The 17252-nt window shown below is 48.7% G+C and overlaps 1 protein-coding gene across 1 annotated transcript; it reads left to right on the top strand.

The window, feature by feature from the left end:
• Nucleotides 1-1618: 1618 nt before the first annotated feature.
• Nucleotides 1619-16835, top strand: SLC6A14 (solute carrier family 6 member 14). Its single transcript, XM_061446254.1, has 14 exons — nucleotides 1619-1750; nucleotides 2319-2487; nucleotides 4273-4404; nucleotides 5961-6122; nucleotides 6927-7062; nucleotides 7971-8103; nucleotides 9874-10014; nucleotides 11607-11835; nucleotides 11920-12045; nucleotides 12137-12255; nucleotides 13349-13448; nucleotides 13654-13763; nucleotides 14802-14969; nucleotides 15294-16835. Exons 1-14 carry the CDS (start codon nucleotides 1703-1705, stop codon nucleotides 15441-15443), a joined length of 1923 nt encoding a protein of 640 aa, XP_061302238.1. The 5' UTR covers nucleotides 1619-1702; the 3' UTR covers nucleotides 15444-16835.
• Nucleotides 16836-17252: the final 417 nt, after the last annotated feature.

Here is a 17252-nt window from a genome sequence, read left to right as displayed (position 1 = left end):
AAGGGCTGCATCTGGCACCGTGCTTTGGCCACTTGGATCCAGGTTCGCAGGGAGCCTGTGGAGCCTTCCCTCGAGTTCTTGTTTCCTCTCCCCAAAGCCTGTGTCCTGCCGGAGCACTGCACTTGCCCTTGGTTCTTGTTCCGAAGACAGAGTGTGCTGCCCCCCTTGCAGCTCCTGCAGTGGAGCTCAGCAAGAGAACCTGCTGCACAGGGTGATAAAACACAGCCTGATGTCGCCTTCCCACCTTTCAGGTGCTGTCCCATGCGCTGCTCACTCCTGGGGCACCTCAGTCCCAGCTGGATCGAGTCATGCTGGGCAGCGCTTTACCCAGCACAGAGTCCCACTGAGGACACAGAGTGTCACAGTGTGCATCGAAAGAGCCATGGAAATAGCAGGTAGAAATGGAGGAGGGCAGTTAAGGAGCTGGTGAAGCAGTGTCCCCTTGTGCCTGTACTTGAAGCATCCTTTGCGTCCCCCTGCATGTCCTGAGGGGTTGCCTGGGGAAGGTCATTTTGGTGGGTGAAGCAGGGGAATGCTTCAGAAAAGGTCCTTCAGTCATTGCTTGTTAAATTCCTCCTCCGGCAGTGGCTTTGCTTTTATGACCTGCCCTTCTGTGCCCGGCTGGATGTGAAAGGTGTGTTGAGAAGCTGAAATTTCCATACTGCTTAACCCCTTGGTGCCCTTTGCTTCCGGGCATCTCCTGAACCTCGACTCCAGCACGGAGCAGGTTAAGAAGGAATGAAAGGAAGGTATGGAAGCATGGAGAAGGAGCCCTGAGCAGGGTCTGGGGGACTGAGGGTAGGTGAGGCAGGAGGACAGTGGTTCTGTGCGGAGAAGGGCTGTAGTGGGTCAGCTTTTCAGGCAGCGCGTGGTGGGGTCTGTGTGTGATGGGGAGTCAGCAGCTCTGTAGGGAGAAGACAAGGGTATGGATAGGTGCTGGCAGAGGGGGAATAATCACAGAATCCCAAACTGGTTTGGGTTGGAAGGCACCTTAAAGCTCCTCCAGCCCCAACCCCTGCCACGGGCAGGGACCCCTTCCACTAGAGCAGCTTGCTCCAAGCCCCTGTGTCCAACCTGGCCTTGAACACTGCCAGGGATGGGGCAGCCACAGCTTCTCTGGGCACCCTGTGCCAGCGCCTCAGCACCCTCACAGGGAAGAGCTTCTGCCTAAGAGCTCATCTCAGTCTCCCCTCTGACAGGTTAAAGCCATTCCCCTTGGCCTGTCCCTACAGGCCCTTGTCCCAAGCCCCTCTCCAGCTTTGCTGCAGCCCCTTTAGGCACTGGAGCTGCTCTAAGGCTCCAGAGCAGAGCTGCTCCAGCCCTCGCAGCACCTCCATGGCCTCCTCTGGCCTCGCTCCAGCAGCTCCACGTCCCTCTTGTGCTGCTGCCCCAGAGCTGGATCAGGGCTGCAAGGGGGGGGGGGGGGGGGGATGTCTCCCCCTCCCTTGCCCTGTGCTGGGGCTGAGGAGCAGGGGAAGTGGTCCCGGGTTGAGATGAGCAGGGCAAGGGGCGGTGAGGATGGGAAGTGGTCAGGGGTGTTCCCGAGGAAGTGGAGCAGGGTAAGCGGGGCGGGACGTGGCTGCGGGGCAGCCCAGACCCGAGGTTTCCCGATGAGGGCGGGCAGGAGGGAAGGAACCGGCTGTTAAATAGGGCAGAGCTGCGGGCGGTGCGGGCAGAGCGGAGCGGCTCCGGAGGCGCGGCCATGGGGATGCTCAGCCTGCCGGGATTCCTCTCCTGCGGGAAGAAGAAGGTGAGGAGGATGGGGATGGGGTTGGGTGCTCTCAGGGATGTATCTGCTTGGGCATCTCCATGCCCACCCTGCCCAGATGCACCCGTGCGGGTGCATCTGGGCAGGGTGGGCATGGAGATGCCCAAGTACCACTCAGTCACCAGGGTGCGGGTACCTTGGAACACTGGGGAGGTGAGGTATGGTGACATGGAGTTGTGTGGGCCAAGGGAGATCCACACAGGAAATGGGAGCACTGAGAGGGATGAGCACCCAGGGAGGGTGTTTTAGAGCAGGTACACAAGTATGCCCTGGTGTGACCATCTGGGCAGGGTATCTCTTGGATGTACTGTGCCCAGGAGCTGAGGGCACAGGGGACTACAGTAGGAGCAGAGCAAAACTGGCCATAGAGGTTGTTTGGGCTCTCTGGTGGGACCCTCTCACCCAGGTCCATGCTGTCCTGCTAGGGATGAGGTGGACAGGCAGCCCACCCGGTGATGCCAAGGTGCTGCTGTGGACAGAGGAATGAGGATATGACTATGCTGCTTGCCTTTGGGGTGATCCTGAGCCTTCCCTCTCCTTCTCTTCCAAGAACTTCAGTTTGTCCAATGAGAAAGATGCCCACATTGGTGACAGTGATGAGAACCTGGAGCGTGGCAACTGGTCCAACAAAGGCGACTACCTGCTCTCCATGGTGGGCTACGCTGTGGGCCTGGGCAACGTCTGGAGGTTTCCCTACCTCACCTACCAGAACGGCGGAGGTACCAGTGTGGAATGGCTGTGTTGGGTGGGCGCATCTTGCTGTCCTCAAGAGAGAGCAGGGCTCTGAGTCTGGGCATGTCCTGTCACAGCTGGATGTGAGCATCACCCTCAGAACTGGCATAGTACCTGCTGATAGGAATGGGAAGAGGACTTGGAGGCATCTCTGCTTTTTTGGTACCAGCTGAGGAGAGAAATAGTGGTTCTGCACAACCTGATGTAGTTGAAGAACATCCCTGCTCATTGCAGGGGTTTGGACTAGCTGAGCTTTGAAGGTCCCTTCCAACTATTCTATGATTTAATTTTAATTGTTTTAATTGCAAGCTTCCACCTGCAAATTCCAGAATGCTTCTGATTTACTCAGGACCAAATGCATCTTTTTGTCAATGTGCCAATATCCTCTACTTACCTAACTAGCTGTTCTCCCTCCCCTGTGCTTACCTCCCTGATATGTTTATAGAGAGCAATAGAATCCCCCCTGCACCTTTGTTTTGCCAGGCAAACAAGCTGAGCTGGAGTAATTATCCAAGCTCAATAATTACCTCATCAGATACTCGGGAAGTGTGAGGCACAGAAAGCCTCTACCTGCTTACACAATGGGCTAGTGGCAAAGCCAAATGAAGGCACTGGCTTCCCTGGCTGCTATTCCAGAGCTTTGTCTACTTGCCAAGCAACCACTGGTGATTAAAGACAGCGTAAACACCAAGTAACTGCAGAGGATTTACTTGTATGTGCTTATTTTCTCTGCCTAACAGGCACTGGAAGTCAAATCCTGGACTATAAGCGCAGCACAGCATGTATAACACCCAGAGGCATTCTTGGTGCAGAAGCTGCATTACTTACCATTTGCTAAAGGAAATCATGAAACCAAACTAAGCTGTGACATTGGCCCTTGCACTTCTCTGCTGGAGCAGAAAGATTTGCATGTAAAGCATATTTGTACTGCTGCTCGTATCCTGCTCTGTGCCCCACAACTGATAGAGACAACTGCTCCATCCTCATTTTGAAACCTGAGGAGTAACCCAGTTAATTCTGTGGGGCTATTTGCTGCCTTACATGACAGCGGGCACTTGCAGTTCCCCCCACAACTGGGTCCTCGATTGATTTAAGCTCAGTGAAAAGCACAGGTTTCTGTGGGGATATCAGGTTGTGCTTAGGAAACCTGTGCTCTCACTTGCCCCGTCTTCTGTGCACACACAAAGACGTGCACACAAAGTCCCTCTGGCAGAACAGGGCTCTCATTGATATGAGGTTAATGTACACTTTAAAATGGACGTGAACAAAAGCCATGCTGGGATCCTGTTTGGCACAGGAGTCAGCCAACCATAGACAATAATCTTCATGCTTTGATGTCCAATAGCTCCTTGAACAGGGCAGTTGCAAATCGCAGCAAAGCCCAGGAAGGAATGGTTCTGTTCCTTTTTAAATGGAAAGCTGGAAGATACTCTGGGATCCGGTGGGGTCTGCAGCTGAGCAGTGCTCCTGCTTGTATGACAGCAGTCTGACTTTGATGGCTGGTGTGAAATCCTTTTGGTTCTGTCAGAGAAGCCATCCCTTGTAAATCACTGGTTCTGGTGATCTGTGTCTCTTCATCACAGGTACTGTTTAATCTGATAGAAAATGGGAGTTAGAAACAAACCTCTCCATTCTGCAAAGAGAAAAGAGCCCACAGTGGGATATTTGAAGCGGGGGCAAAGTGGGATATAAAATGTGGTGGAATTGGGGTAAATACTGAAAAATTCATCATTTTCCCTGTGTGTTTGTGTTCCCCCCCCCTCTTCCCTCAGGTGCTTTTCTCATCCCATACACCCTGATGTTGGCCTTAGCTGGTTTGCCCTTATTTTTCATGGAATGTTCCCTTGGGCAGTTTGCCAGCCTGGGGCCAATTTCCATCTGGAGAATACTACCCCTGTTTCAAGGTTGGTATTCTTATGTTTTCTTTAGATCTTTTTATTCGAGTAATGAACAGATAGGAATTAATGATTTCTTCACAAAGTTACTAATTATGAGAAGCCAGTTTCCTTGCAGAGAATATTCCCAATGTCACAAGGTCAGTTTTATGCAGGGGGTTGGACCAGATGAGCTTTGAAGCTCCCTCCCAACCCAAGCTATTCCATGAGTCTGTGTTCCCAGGTAGATCTTCCAGTCCTCACCATTCTGTGTTTCTCTGATCTTACTTATTCAGTTAATAAGGAGGTGGGGATTAAAGCTTTTCCCCCAAAGGGTGTCGATCATAGGGTGTTTTATCAGTGATTCTCCTGGTGTTATGCAGCACTCCACCTGAATTGCATGTGCCTAGGCAGGAGGAAAGCACCCTGTTTGCTGGGAGAGGGAAAACCTCAGTTAAACACAAGGCACCAAGTGCAACAGATTGAAAATCATTTTTAGAGGTTCATTTTATTGCTGTTTCTTCATACATCCCATCCTGTGTAGCTTGCAAGGCAGCACCGTGTTGGGTGGACTAACTCTGTACCCAGCTGCCGGCACAGGCACTTGGGTCCGATTGCTTTATGCAATGCTGGGCATGTATTCACCCAACTCATTGCCTGGGAGGCATCTGCTGGTGTGATAAAATAGGCTAGACTGGTTCATAAGGTGAGATGCCTCTTGTGATAAGAGTTGCACTGTGCAGTGCTAGTTTGCCTGTCTCTGAGGGCTGGAATTTCCTAGGGAGATGTATGTGTTTGGAGACAAGCCACAATGTGCTTCACTCACTCCTGTCCATCCAGGCCCTGTACTGATGGGTGTAATGGACTGTGCAATTGGTCTTGTTTGAGCTGTATCTACAAAAGGTTTTAATGTAGGAACAAGGAAGTTTTCCTGATGTAATAAGAATTTTTACTTTCCACCTTCTGCAGAAAACAAAGGGATCACAGCCTGTGGGGTGGCCTGAACATTTATCCTTTTCAGTCTCTGTTCTGCAGCACAAGCAACCTTTCATGAGAGCACTGTATTTAACTTCAAGACAAATCCTATAGACATTGGAAATCTTTTATGTGTCTGTGAAGATGCAAGCCTTAAATATAGTCTATAGGATGAGTGACAGCTTGGCAGACTTTCTCAAACTCACAGAGCAAAGTTCATTTTAACAAAGGAAGAAAGCAGCATTATCAGCACAGATTTACTCTTCTATATTGCTTCTCATTTACTGGCAAACCCATTCATTACTGTGAGATCTTTAAAATGGCTTGGCCAGCCCTAGTGTAGTTTCATTTTACCAAGTAGTCCAGTTGAACCGGGAGGAAGCTGCTTGGACTAAGCAACTAGTCCAGTTTTTCTGTGGTCCTGATTCAAGCTCTGCATCCAAATCCTTTCCAGTTTGGTTGCTGTTAAACACGATTTAAAACCCAAACAAAACTAAGCTCAGCTTCTTCCCAAACAGTCCTTTAAAAGTCAAGTGGAGGCCATTCTTTTTTTCTTGATATTTCCACCCCAAGTCTTGGGTATGAAGACTTTGTGTGTGTCTCTTTCCTAGGAGTGGGCATCACCATGGTCATCATCTCCACATTCGTGGCGATCTACTACAACGTGATCATTGCTTATGCACTCTACTACTTATTTGCCTCCTTTCAAAAAGTGTTGCCGTGGTCAGACTGCTTCTCCTGGGCAGATGAGTTCTGCAGCAAAACACGATTAGGTACCATACTTAACATTACTTGTTATCATATATTAATTAATATTACTGATAGACCTTAATATTACTATCTTGGATACTTGTACTCTGCACTGTTTTCTGGGAGAAATTGCAGGCGCAAGACAGCTCCCCATGGCTTGAAAAATCCTTCTGGAATTTTACATCTGAACACATGGGAGTGATGCTTATCTGCCTCCCTGCCGCCAGTTCTGGGTGCTTTGGGAATATACAAAGAGCTGGGCTGAAAAAAACACCTCGTTAGATCCTTTTTCCCTTTGGAAATCTAAGGTTTCTTGTAGCACATGCAGTCCCTGGAAATACTGCATTCCCATTTCAGCAGGCTTCACGGTAAAGCACGTACCTTCCTGGAGAGCACCAGCATTGTTTCATTGCCCCTCACCTACCCTGCGGCTATGCTAATCCTGAGCACCAGTGGGGCACTGGTTTCACACTTTATTAACTCTTAAGAGCATACCTCCTTGCTATTGTTCTTGTTGTTTGGCAGCAGATCTGTGGCCAAACACTTGTTATCTCAACATTTCCCATCTCGGAACCAGTTTAAGGCAAAGGTGAAGCAGGTGAGATAATTAATAGCTGGGAATGTGTTGCCAGATGTTAAGGTAATTGTAAGTCTCTTTAGCCATATATCTGAGCATCTCTCCTAAGATTCATAGGATTCATAAAGTGGACGTGAGATGCTTGATATAACCAAAAGGTGATGCTAGCTCAAATTCTGTAAGTGCTGTAACAGTGAATTTCTAACAGTCATCGCTGTGTCAGTGATCCCTTGTGCTTGCTTCCTTTCAGTAAGTGACTGCAACGCAACCTTTGATGGAAATATCATTCATGCCAACTACTCGTTCATCACAAGCAACAACCTCACCTGTATTAATGGCACCATGAACTACAAACCAGTGCAATTCCCCAGTGAGCAATACTGGAAGTAAGTAAAGGTGTTAAAGAAGCTGCTAAAGATGCTACTTAAACTTTAAATTGAATTGATGAGCCTGGGCCCTTAAAAGAAAGCATATGAACCTGTAGCAAACTGAAAATACTCCAGCTTAATGAAGCCCTCCTCTCTGGAGTGCTGGGAGGGACTGCTTAGCATTCTATAACATATATTTCTTTATTTAGGAGTTACTGTGCAAAATGTATTCACCTTATTCTGGATGTGGGCCTGCTGTGAAATTGCCATCTCTTTACTTTCAATTTGCCTCATATTCCCTAGGTTCCTGCAAACTGATTCTTCTTACAGGCTCTTCTCTTGCCATCAGAATGTCATGGCTAACATAAAAGAGCTGAGGGAGGCCTGATGCGAGATGTACGGAGAGCTGAGGGCTGGTAGATTTTTAAAAAGGGAGGGAAAATGCAGTTAAATATTCAGGTTTTCACAGAATCCCAGCCTGGTTTGGGTTGGAAAGGACCTTAACGCTCACCCAGCTCCAACCCCCTGCCATGGGCAGGGACCCCTTCCACTGGAGCAGCTTGCTCCAAGCCCCTGTGTCCAACCTGGCCTTGAACACTGCCAGTGATGGGGCATATATGAGCATTACATACACACCTATACTAGATATTACTCTTGTTGTCCTTCAGAGGAAATACTCTGAAGAGGAAATATATTGTTCAACGACTGAGAAGCAGTGTTATTAATGCTAACTATCAACCTCCATCTTCCTTCAAAGTATCACCTAGTTTGGATTTCACTTGTGTTTCAATGCCAACCATGCAGTTCTAACTGGAAGCAGCTGCAGGCTCTTGTAATATCATTAGAAACTCTTCCTTCAGGCAGTAGCTGAAGAGGAGTGAGTGCTGCTGTCACCCTCTTCTCATGGCAGTGCTTTGTGCTTGCAGTAAAGTGGCTCTTCAGCGCTCGAGTGGGTTGGACGAGACCGGTAACATCGTGTGGTACCTGGCCCTCTGCCTCCTCCTGTCTTGGATGATTGTTGGAGCTGCGTTGTTTAAGGGAATAAAATCTTCTGGTAAGGTAAGTTAGGAAGAGCAAGTAGCAGACTGATCATAGAATCCCAGCCTGGTTTGTGTTGGAATGGACCTTAAAGCTCATCCAGCTCCAACTTCCTTAGGGAAGAACTGCCTCAGATCTAATCTCCCCTCTTAGTTTAAAGCCATTCCCCTTTGCTCTGTCACCACATTCCTTTGTAAAATGCCCCTCTCCAGGTTTCTTGTAGGCACCCTTTAGGTGCTGGAATCCTGCCCTTCAATGCCAGTTGGACTCAGGGATGGTCAGCACAAAGGCAGGACTCAGCCCAAACCCCCTCCCCTTTGCTGGGCTCAGCATCAGACCTTCTTTCTGCTCCTTGGCTTTGTAACTGGTACATAAAATACGAGTAAGGTGCTGATTACACAGCAATTACTTAATCCATGGGGCCCAGCTCCACCAGAGCCGCCGTGTGTGTGGGGATCTTGTGTCACGCAGGTGGTTCCAGCTGGGTTTTGGCAGTCCCTGATGGACCTGTGCCCGTGACGGCACACGCACACACACCCTGGGAACACCCGGCAATTACTTGCACCTCCAGACTGGTTGAGATGCAGGTCACATCCTGCGAGCACACATGGGTGTGCGGGCTCCTGCCGGGTTGGGAAATGTTGTTTGGACTCCAGATCTCGAGCTGCTTTTAGGAACCAGGTCCATAGGTGCTGGTGTTCAGACTCTGGCTCTGCTGAGCCTCTGTTTCCACGTGCTGGAGCACGGCTGTCTGGAGTTTCCCTTGGGCTAGGCCAGCTCCTCTCCAGACCTCAGGCAGGCTGAGCTTCATTCTTTCTTTCGTGCAGCCCCTTTCCTGGTTTAGTTCCTTCCTCCCTGTGCTGCTTGCTTACTCTGTGCTGCTTCATTCTGTGCATCTTCATCCTCTTGCCTTCATTCTTTCGGTCACCCTCTCTGCACTGTTTTTCTCATTGTTGCTGGTTTTGGTTTTCTTTATATTCCTTCAGCCATTGTGGATTTCCACGGGTCCTCACTGTCTGTCTTCCTTTGCTCAGCCTGATGTCTCCTCCTGTTCTGCTTTCTCTCTGGAGCTGTCAGCCTTCAGGGTGGAGCATCTCTGCTTTCCCAGCCACAGCTCTGCTGCGTGGCTCCTCTTCAACTCGCATTCTTTGGGTTCCTGGCAATTGGCTCTTCCTGTTGTCACCTCTCCTCTGGCACGAAGGTAAGCCTCTGAGGAGCAAGCTAAGACTGAGAAGAATCCAGCTGGGCAGGAACAAGGCAAGGATGAAAAGCGGCGAGAATTGACTATTCCAGGCAAATATGGAGGAGGTCTTCAGGAATGGCCCCCACCGTATGGTGGTGTAACGCTACGGCTTGGTGTAACCAGCAGCCCCGGGTCAATCACCTGGCTGTGTAACGCTGAGGCTGAGGAACGTTGGACTGTTGAACGTTGCTTGCAGGAGATAATTCCACGCTGGCCACCCAATCTGAACCAGCTTTCAGTTAGTGTTTGCTAGAAGCCCGGCAAGAGGACTCTGGGGTGGTTAAGTCCAGGCCAGTAAATCATGTCAGAAAACACATCTGAGGAGCTGGTCAAGTGCTATCTGAGAAGTGGGTATGTGGCTCGGGCCTTGTGCTTCCTGCTGGAATGCTGCTCCAGAACTGGCTCATCCAGATGCTTCAGTGGCTGGCATGTGTTCACTTCCCTGGTCACCTGGTTTTGAGTTGGGCCAGCAGACCTTAGCTAAAGCCTGGCCATTCTCCCCGCACAGCGCTCTGTGTGTCCCTCACATCTGGTGGGTGTCCCTGCAGGTTGTGTACTTCACTGCACTCTTCCCATACGTCATCCTGCTCATCTTGCTGGTGCGAGGTGCCACCCTGGAGGGCGCTTTGGATGGCATCGAATACTACATTGGGAGGCAGTCCAACATCACCAAGCTGATGGAGGCAGAGGTGAGAGGTGGTGACAGCTCGGGAAGCAGACACGCTCCTGTGCTTCTGCAGGCTTGTCACCTACAGAGCAACTTGGGTTTTTATCCGGTCAGGCTCTTCTCCGTGAGCCGCTCTGCACTTTGTATCTGCAGCGGGTTCTGTGCTTTCAGCAGCCCCTCTGAAGGAGGGGGTTTCTAAAATCGTAGAATCACAGAACCCCAGCCTGGTTTGTGTTGGAAGGGACCTTAAAGCTCCTCCAGCCCCAACCCCTGCCACGGGCAGGGACCCCTTCCACTAGAGCAGCTTGCTCCAAGCCCCTGTGTCCAACCTGCCCTTGAACACTGCCAGGGATGGGGCAGCCACAGCTTCTCTGGGCACTCTGTGCCAGCGCCTCAGCACCCTCACAGGGAAGAGCTTCTGCCTAAGAGCTCAGCTCAGTCTCCCCTCGGGCAGGTTAAAGCCATTCCCCTTGGCCTGTCCCTCCATCCCTTGTCCCAAGCCCCTCTCCAGGTTTCCTGCAGCCCCTTCGGGCACTGGAGCTGCTCTCAGGTCTCCCCTTCAGGAGCCTTCTCTTCTCCAGGCTGCCCCAGCCCAGCTCTCTCAGCCTGGCTCCAGAGCAGAGCTGCTCCAGCCCTCGCAGCCTCTCCATGGCCTCCTCTGGCCTTGCTCCAGCAGCTCCACGTCCCTCTTGTGCTGCTGCTCCAGAGCTGGATCAGGGCTGCAGGGGGTTCTCCCCAGAGAGCAGCAGAGGGGCAGAATCACAAGGCAGCTCTATTGGAAGTCCAAACCCCTGCTGTAGCTACTCTCAATCTAAACAGCTGCTGCCTTCTGCCCTCTGCCTGCCATGCCAGACAGTGACCACAGCCATGGTATTGCCTCTGAGCAGCTCTTGGGGGTCATGCTGGGGTTTCATCTGCAGCAGAGGCAGATGTCGTTTGCCTGGGTCATGGTGTGAGGAACACAAGTGGGAGAACACATGGAAGTTTCCACTTCTGCAACCGTGTCCTGGTTTTCCTTATATGTTGGCACTGTGACAAGATTCTTATCTTGACATCCCACATCTGTGAATCATAGAATCACAGATTAGTTACGGTTGGAAAGGACCTTAAGATCATCCCGTTCCAACCCCCCTGCCATGGGCAGGGACACCTCACACTAAACCATGTCACCCAAGGCTCTGTCCAACCTGGCCTTGAACCCTGCCAGGGATGGAGCATTCACAACTTCCCTGGGCAACCCATTCCAGTGCCTCACCACCCTTACAGTAAAGAACTTCTTCCTTATATCCAATCTAAACTTCCGCTGTTTAAGTTTGAACCCATTACCCCATGTCCTATCACTACAGCCCCTAATTGAATCCCTTCTGTAAAGGATGTGGCCTTCAGAGATAATAGAAGATATTGTTTTATTGTTTGTGCTGGAAACTGCAAGGTCACCAGCGTGCTATAGCTCACCTCCTCTAAAATGCATATGAAATGGAATTAGATATTCAGGCTAAATGCAGGAAAAACAAACCCCAAACAAAACCTTGGAACTTCAACAGAGACAGACTTAAAAGCTTATGACGCGTACCATAAGTTGTGCAGTAACTCCCATGTTCTTATTTCTGGCAGGTTTGGAAAGATGCAGCCACCCAGATATTCTACTCCCTGTCCGTGGCCTGGGGTGGGCTGGTCGCTCTGTCTTCATACAATAAGTTCCACAACAACTGCTACTCGGATGCTATTTTAGTTTGTGTGACCAACTGTGTCACCAGCGTCTTCGCTGGGTTTGCGATATTCTCCATCCTGGGGCACATGGCGTTCGTGTCCGAGAGGCCCGTCTCGGAGGTCGTGGACTCGGGTAGGCTGATCATCACGCTGCCGGTGGGGGGACTTGCTCTGGTCAAGGCATGGCAATAACCCCCTTCCTTCCACTGCCTTCCAGGATTTGACCTGGCATTTGTAGCCTACCCAGAGGCTCTCTCCAAACTACCTGTTTCTCCGCTGTGGTCCTTCTTGTTTTTCTTCATGCTCCTGCTCTTGGGCCTTGACTCTCAGTTTGCCACCATAGGTGAGTGGGGTTTTAAATGAGCCGTGGCTTTGCAAATTACCGCCACCTTTCTTAACCATTCTGCTCAAAGCCCCCACTTCTTCCTTTGCAGAAACACTGACAACCACCGTACAAGATATATATCCCCAAGTGATGAAGAAGTTAAGACTGCCTATAACCCTGGGTGTGTGCATATTGCTCTTCCTCCTCGGTCTGATCTGTGTTAGTCAGGTAAGACGTTACATTCTTTTCTGGCAATGGGTTTAGTGCTGCTGCAAGTGATGAGCTCAAGTCAAAGTATCCTTTCCAACTGTTTCTGTTTGCATGGATTGATCTGAGATCTTGAATTCTGCCAGCGTGCCTGGACGTGCCAATAAGAAATTCCCAGAAGGAAGCTTGAAGAACCTGAGGTTTTCTGTGATTATTGAACTGAGATGTGCTTTTAAATAGAAGGCCTGTACAGAGCCTGTGAACCATCACCCTGATTTATTCCTCCTCAGTTCAGGGGATTATTTATGTCATCTCAAGCATGTGCATACCGTGTGTTTGCAGTGCTGTGGGTACTGCTAATAGATGCTGATGGGATCTTTTTGTTCAGAACTGACTACCAAACAGGACAGGATTGAGAAATGGCCTATTCATGTAATAAAAATCCCCTATTAGCTCACAAGCATCTGTAGGTTGTATGGTTACTTCTCCTGCGTGTGTATACATACATACATAAAAGGAATTTGAAGTATATTGTGTAAAAGTTCTTGAGGCGATTACTTTAAAGGATATAAAGGTTCATTGCAATTACTCCATCTAGAAATGCAGATTTATGTATGTAATTAAGCTGAGAATGTGAAGAAGGTAATTGTGGTGAGCAGACAGTTGTGTGGTCAAGCAAAGCATGGAAGTTATGAAACATGATGGCAGTGAAGCTTTCAAAGGACTTGGTACACAAGAGTGTGAAATGGCTCGTTTCCTGCTCTGTGATCCTGCTATTGCATCCTGGTGTGTAAAACTCCATATATATATATATATATATATATATAAAAAAAAAATATATTTATACATCTTGTTATGTGTATACAGATCTGCAGTATTTTGTCAGATGTGCTTTTCAGCTTTACAAAGAGATATTTAATCAACCCCCCCCCCCCCCCCCAAACAATTCTGTGATTCAATGAAAATCCCATTCCCAAATGTGTGCTTAACATGGAGAACTGGGAATGACACTCAGGCTGGGGATGAGTTAACCTGGCTTGAACAGCGCAACTTATTTTATCTTCATAAAGACGTTACCACTCAAATTTTCACTTCCTTATTGTTTGTTTTACAGGCAGGGATTTACTGGGTTAACCTCATAGATCACTTCTGTGCTGGATGGGGAATCCTTATCGCAGCCGTCCTGGAGATAATAGGCATCATTTACATTTACGGTAAGTTATTTGCATTGAGTATCCCTGATTTGACTATGCAATATGAGGCACAGTGCACATAAAACATTAATTACCACAATAAAGCATTTATAATTCCACTGTTACCATGGAACTGGAGAAACTGTCCTTGATCATTGCCTTTCTTTTATCACTTTGGAGTCGCCACACCTGCTTTACAGAGCACCCTACCATTGTCTTCCAACAGGAGGAAACAGGTTCATTGAAGACATTGAAATGATGATTGGAAAGAAGAGCCGTTGGTTTTGGATGTGGTGGAGAATGTGCTGGTTTTTTGTCACTCCTGTGCTGTTAATGGTGAGTGGAGATGACTGGATATGTTAGAGTGACACAACTTAATCTCTTGGTGTTGGGGAGGTTTCCATGTGAAGACTCGAGGCTGAACGCCCAGGCCCTGTGTATGGAGATGGGGTATGGCTGCGCCACTGAAGCAAACTGTGTGCTATGCATGCTTTCTGATATGTTCCCCTCCTCCTTGGGTGCTCTCCAGGAGAGGCTGGACCCTCAGATCAGTTGCTAGTGAGCTGGGTCTATGCTCCTGAGCAGTAACACAGAGCGAGCACCAGGTTGTCCATTTTAGCAGCTGGATTATCTAGATTTCAGACTGAGGAATGTTTGGAAAACATGGATTTTTATTTTTTTTTTCCCCTTTTGAAGTAAATCCCATTTGCAGGACAGTTCCCTAGCTTGGGCTTGCTCTTTGGATATCCAGCTCTCCCCCATCTAACTGAGGTTTCTTATGTCCTGTCACCTTCTCAGTTTTTCATTACTCCTGATTGTGAGTGTAGACGGTTGGATTACGTTCGTGTGAGAGAGTTTATTAACATCCCAAATCCAGGAGCAGTGACAAGTCATGTCCAGCACATAACCTTTAATCTGCCCAGATTACACTTTAGAAAATGCTGCTAACAAGTATCTTGTTTCTGCAGCGATATTTGCCAATGTTTAATCTTGGATTCTATCCCATATTCCTGTAAAACAGGTGGAACATGGGAACATACAAAGCATACAGAGAAAGGCACTGGGCTTACCCAGTAATAGCGATATCCTACAACATCAGATTTCAACAGAACACAGAGATCAAGTTCTGTTTAAATATAGACGTGCTTGAAGTGTTAGTGTGCATATCATTGCTGCCTTTCAGTCCCTCCTTTAGTCTTATGTTTCTTGACTACAACACCAGACCTGCACAGCCATTCTGGCACAGGCAAGGCAAGAGGGAATTGCAGAATTTGTAGTTATTAATCTTTAACAACTTGGGAATAAGGTGCAAGTTCAAGTTAGCTGCAAATCTGCTTTTCTTTCTTAATCTTTTTTGGCTTTTGTTTTTAATAGGCAATTTTGGTCTGGTCTTTGGTCACATTTTCACCTCCCACTTATGGCTCAGTGGTGTACCCAGCCTGGGGAACTGCTGTCGGCTGGTGCATGATCATCTTCTGTGTCATCTGGATCCCCATTGTCGCTATTGCAAAAGTAGTTAAAGCTGAAGGAAACCTTTGTCAGGTAAAGGCACAAAAAAGCTGTCATGGTTTCACATCCTGCTTTCCTTGGCGTTATGGGGAATGCCTCTGCTTTCTTCAGCAACACATCCCCAGCACCTTGAGGTGTTCACAAACTGGATTTCTATAGCAAAACACACCTCTGGTACTTGCATCTGGGCAAATTTACCAACCCAGGCTGTGGTTTATGATTTGGGTTACTTAAAAATGCCTTGGTGGTGTGTTTGCCCTGCGTTGGTAGCTCCAGGGCACATCGGGAGTTTCAGCTTTACTGAACTTTAACAATAGCCTGGTAAGAGATTAAATGCCTCTTGTTTTTCCTTTCCAGCGCATTGCAAGCTGCTGCAGGCCCACTGCAAACTGGGGGCCCTATCTGGAATGTCACCGAGGAGAAAGATACAGCCATGTTGTAGATCCCAAAAAGGAAAAGGACCATGAGATTCCTACTGTGTCTGGCTTCGTATACACCCAACAATGATGGCCGTTTGGATGGCGACTTTTTAACATATGTGTGGGGGTCTTTTTCTTTAGTTATTAGAATGTGACAATGAAAACAACACCGACAAGCAAATCTAGCCCCTGCCCTACAAAACCCAGCCCCCAGATGGAAGCGAGCCATGTTATTTGTTTTCAGTGCTGTATGTTTGGGGAAGAGAAGGTAAATCAGACACTGAGATGTCCCCAGATGTTTAGGTTGAGAGGGCAGGAAGACGCACTGCAGCCTCCCCATGCTGATGGACTGGGCATGCTTCACCCCATCCACCCAGTATCCAGCTGGACTGCAGATACAGGGGTGGAAGAGAACAAAGGCACATCCTGATGCTGCATGGCTACGGGGAATTTGAGCCAAGAGGTGCTGTGCCTGCATGCCCTGATGTGCCACGAGCAGTCACTGCCTTCTGCTGTGCTTTGCCATCCCTGGTGCTGTGCAGTCAGCAGGAGGTGGATGGGTGCGCTGCTGCTGGCACTGCAGCTCAGGGAACAGGAACCATTCTTCTCCCTAAGCCTTGCTCAGTGCTGTGAGGCTGCTCAGGGTTTGATGTTGACTACAGTATGTGTGTGTGGATTTTGTCTGTGCAACTAACTACTGAGTGGCAAAACAAGGAAGCAAGGCCTCAACCTGGTGAAAAGCAGGTTTCTTTCTATTTCTTGTTTTTCCCCTTGGGGTCTCCTAAGAGTCACTTTCTGTGTCATGCCCCATGCTCAGCATTCATCTGTCTGTAATTCAAAGACCCTTGTTTCCATATACAGAATGCAATAGTAACCATTGAATTTTGGTGCATCTGCTCTCCTCCACCCACCGAGGTGTTACCTATCGGTTTGCTCTCTGCATCTTTCACTCAGACTTGGGTTTTCCTTTCCAAAGAAGACCTGAAGTGTGATTCAGTGTTATCAGGGTTGTGGTAGAGCTGAAAGAAGCAGAATTTACCCCAAGTGAAGGTTACAACTGCCTTGTAGTGCTGTTTCTTCTAAACTGGCTGAAAGCAGGAGATTACTGAAGAGTCAGGGAGCCTGTCAATGCATTTGGGAGCACAGATTTGCCCCGTAGGCAGGAGGCGGCCAGGTTAAGAGAGCCTGACTTCACCTGTGGTACAGCCAAATTCCTGGTAACAGACCTGTGGATTGAATGAACACATTTTATGTGCTGTGGATCATCTCTTTTACTGTGATAATGGTTCCTTGGGACCAATGCAGCAGGGTTTCTAGCTGTCACTTCCTCTCAGGGCTTCATCAAGCGTTTCTGGACATGAAGGAGTTTGGATAGGGCTTGTTGCCCAAGCTGCATACCTTGGTCTATGTTTTATACCAGTGGCTTTGTGTCAAATCAACACTTCATGCCAAATAAAATGTGATTTTCTGTTTTTAATGGGTTTGGAGCTGGAAAATGAGATTTTGTATGGAGTTGGGGGGAAGTTGGTGAGAAGCAAAGTGCCAGCAACTCTTCTATGATCCTAAGCCTTTGGGAGATCGAACTGGCAAGATTCAACCTCCAGGAAGCCTTTTCCTATAGAAAGTAGGATCTAGTGCAATAGCTCTGTAATTGTGTGGGAAATCACAAAGACGTGTGTGGGATGAGGGTTGAGAGGAGCCCTTTCCTGCATTCCAGCTGCTTTAGGGTCATGGTCCACCAGGAACCAGCAGAAAACAGTGCTGTCACTGGCCCTGGGGTGTGGAGAGGCTGGGAGCAGGAGGGAGGCTGAGCTGCAAAGCTGGGTGCTCATCCCCCATGTACCATCCATTTGAGCTGCCCCAGCAGGCAGCAGCTCCTACCTGGGAAGGAATGGGC

This window comes from Pezoporus flaviventris, unplaced genomic scaffold (assembly GCF_033815535.1).
Source record: "Pezoporus flaviventris isolate CSIRO_AGI_PZ_B2104156 unplaced genomic scaffold, CSIRO_AGI_Pfla_v1 ptg000005l, whole genome shotgun sequence".
Taxonomy (NCBI): Eukaryota; Metazoa; Chordata; class Aves; order Psittaciformes; family Psittacidae; genus Pezoporus; species Pezoporus flaviventris.
The sequence above is the reverse complement of the archived record's forward strand: the minus strand, read 5'-3'. Positions and strand labels throughout refer to the sequence as shown.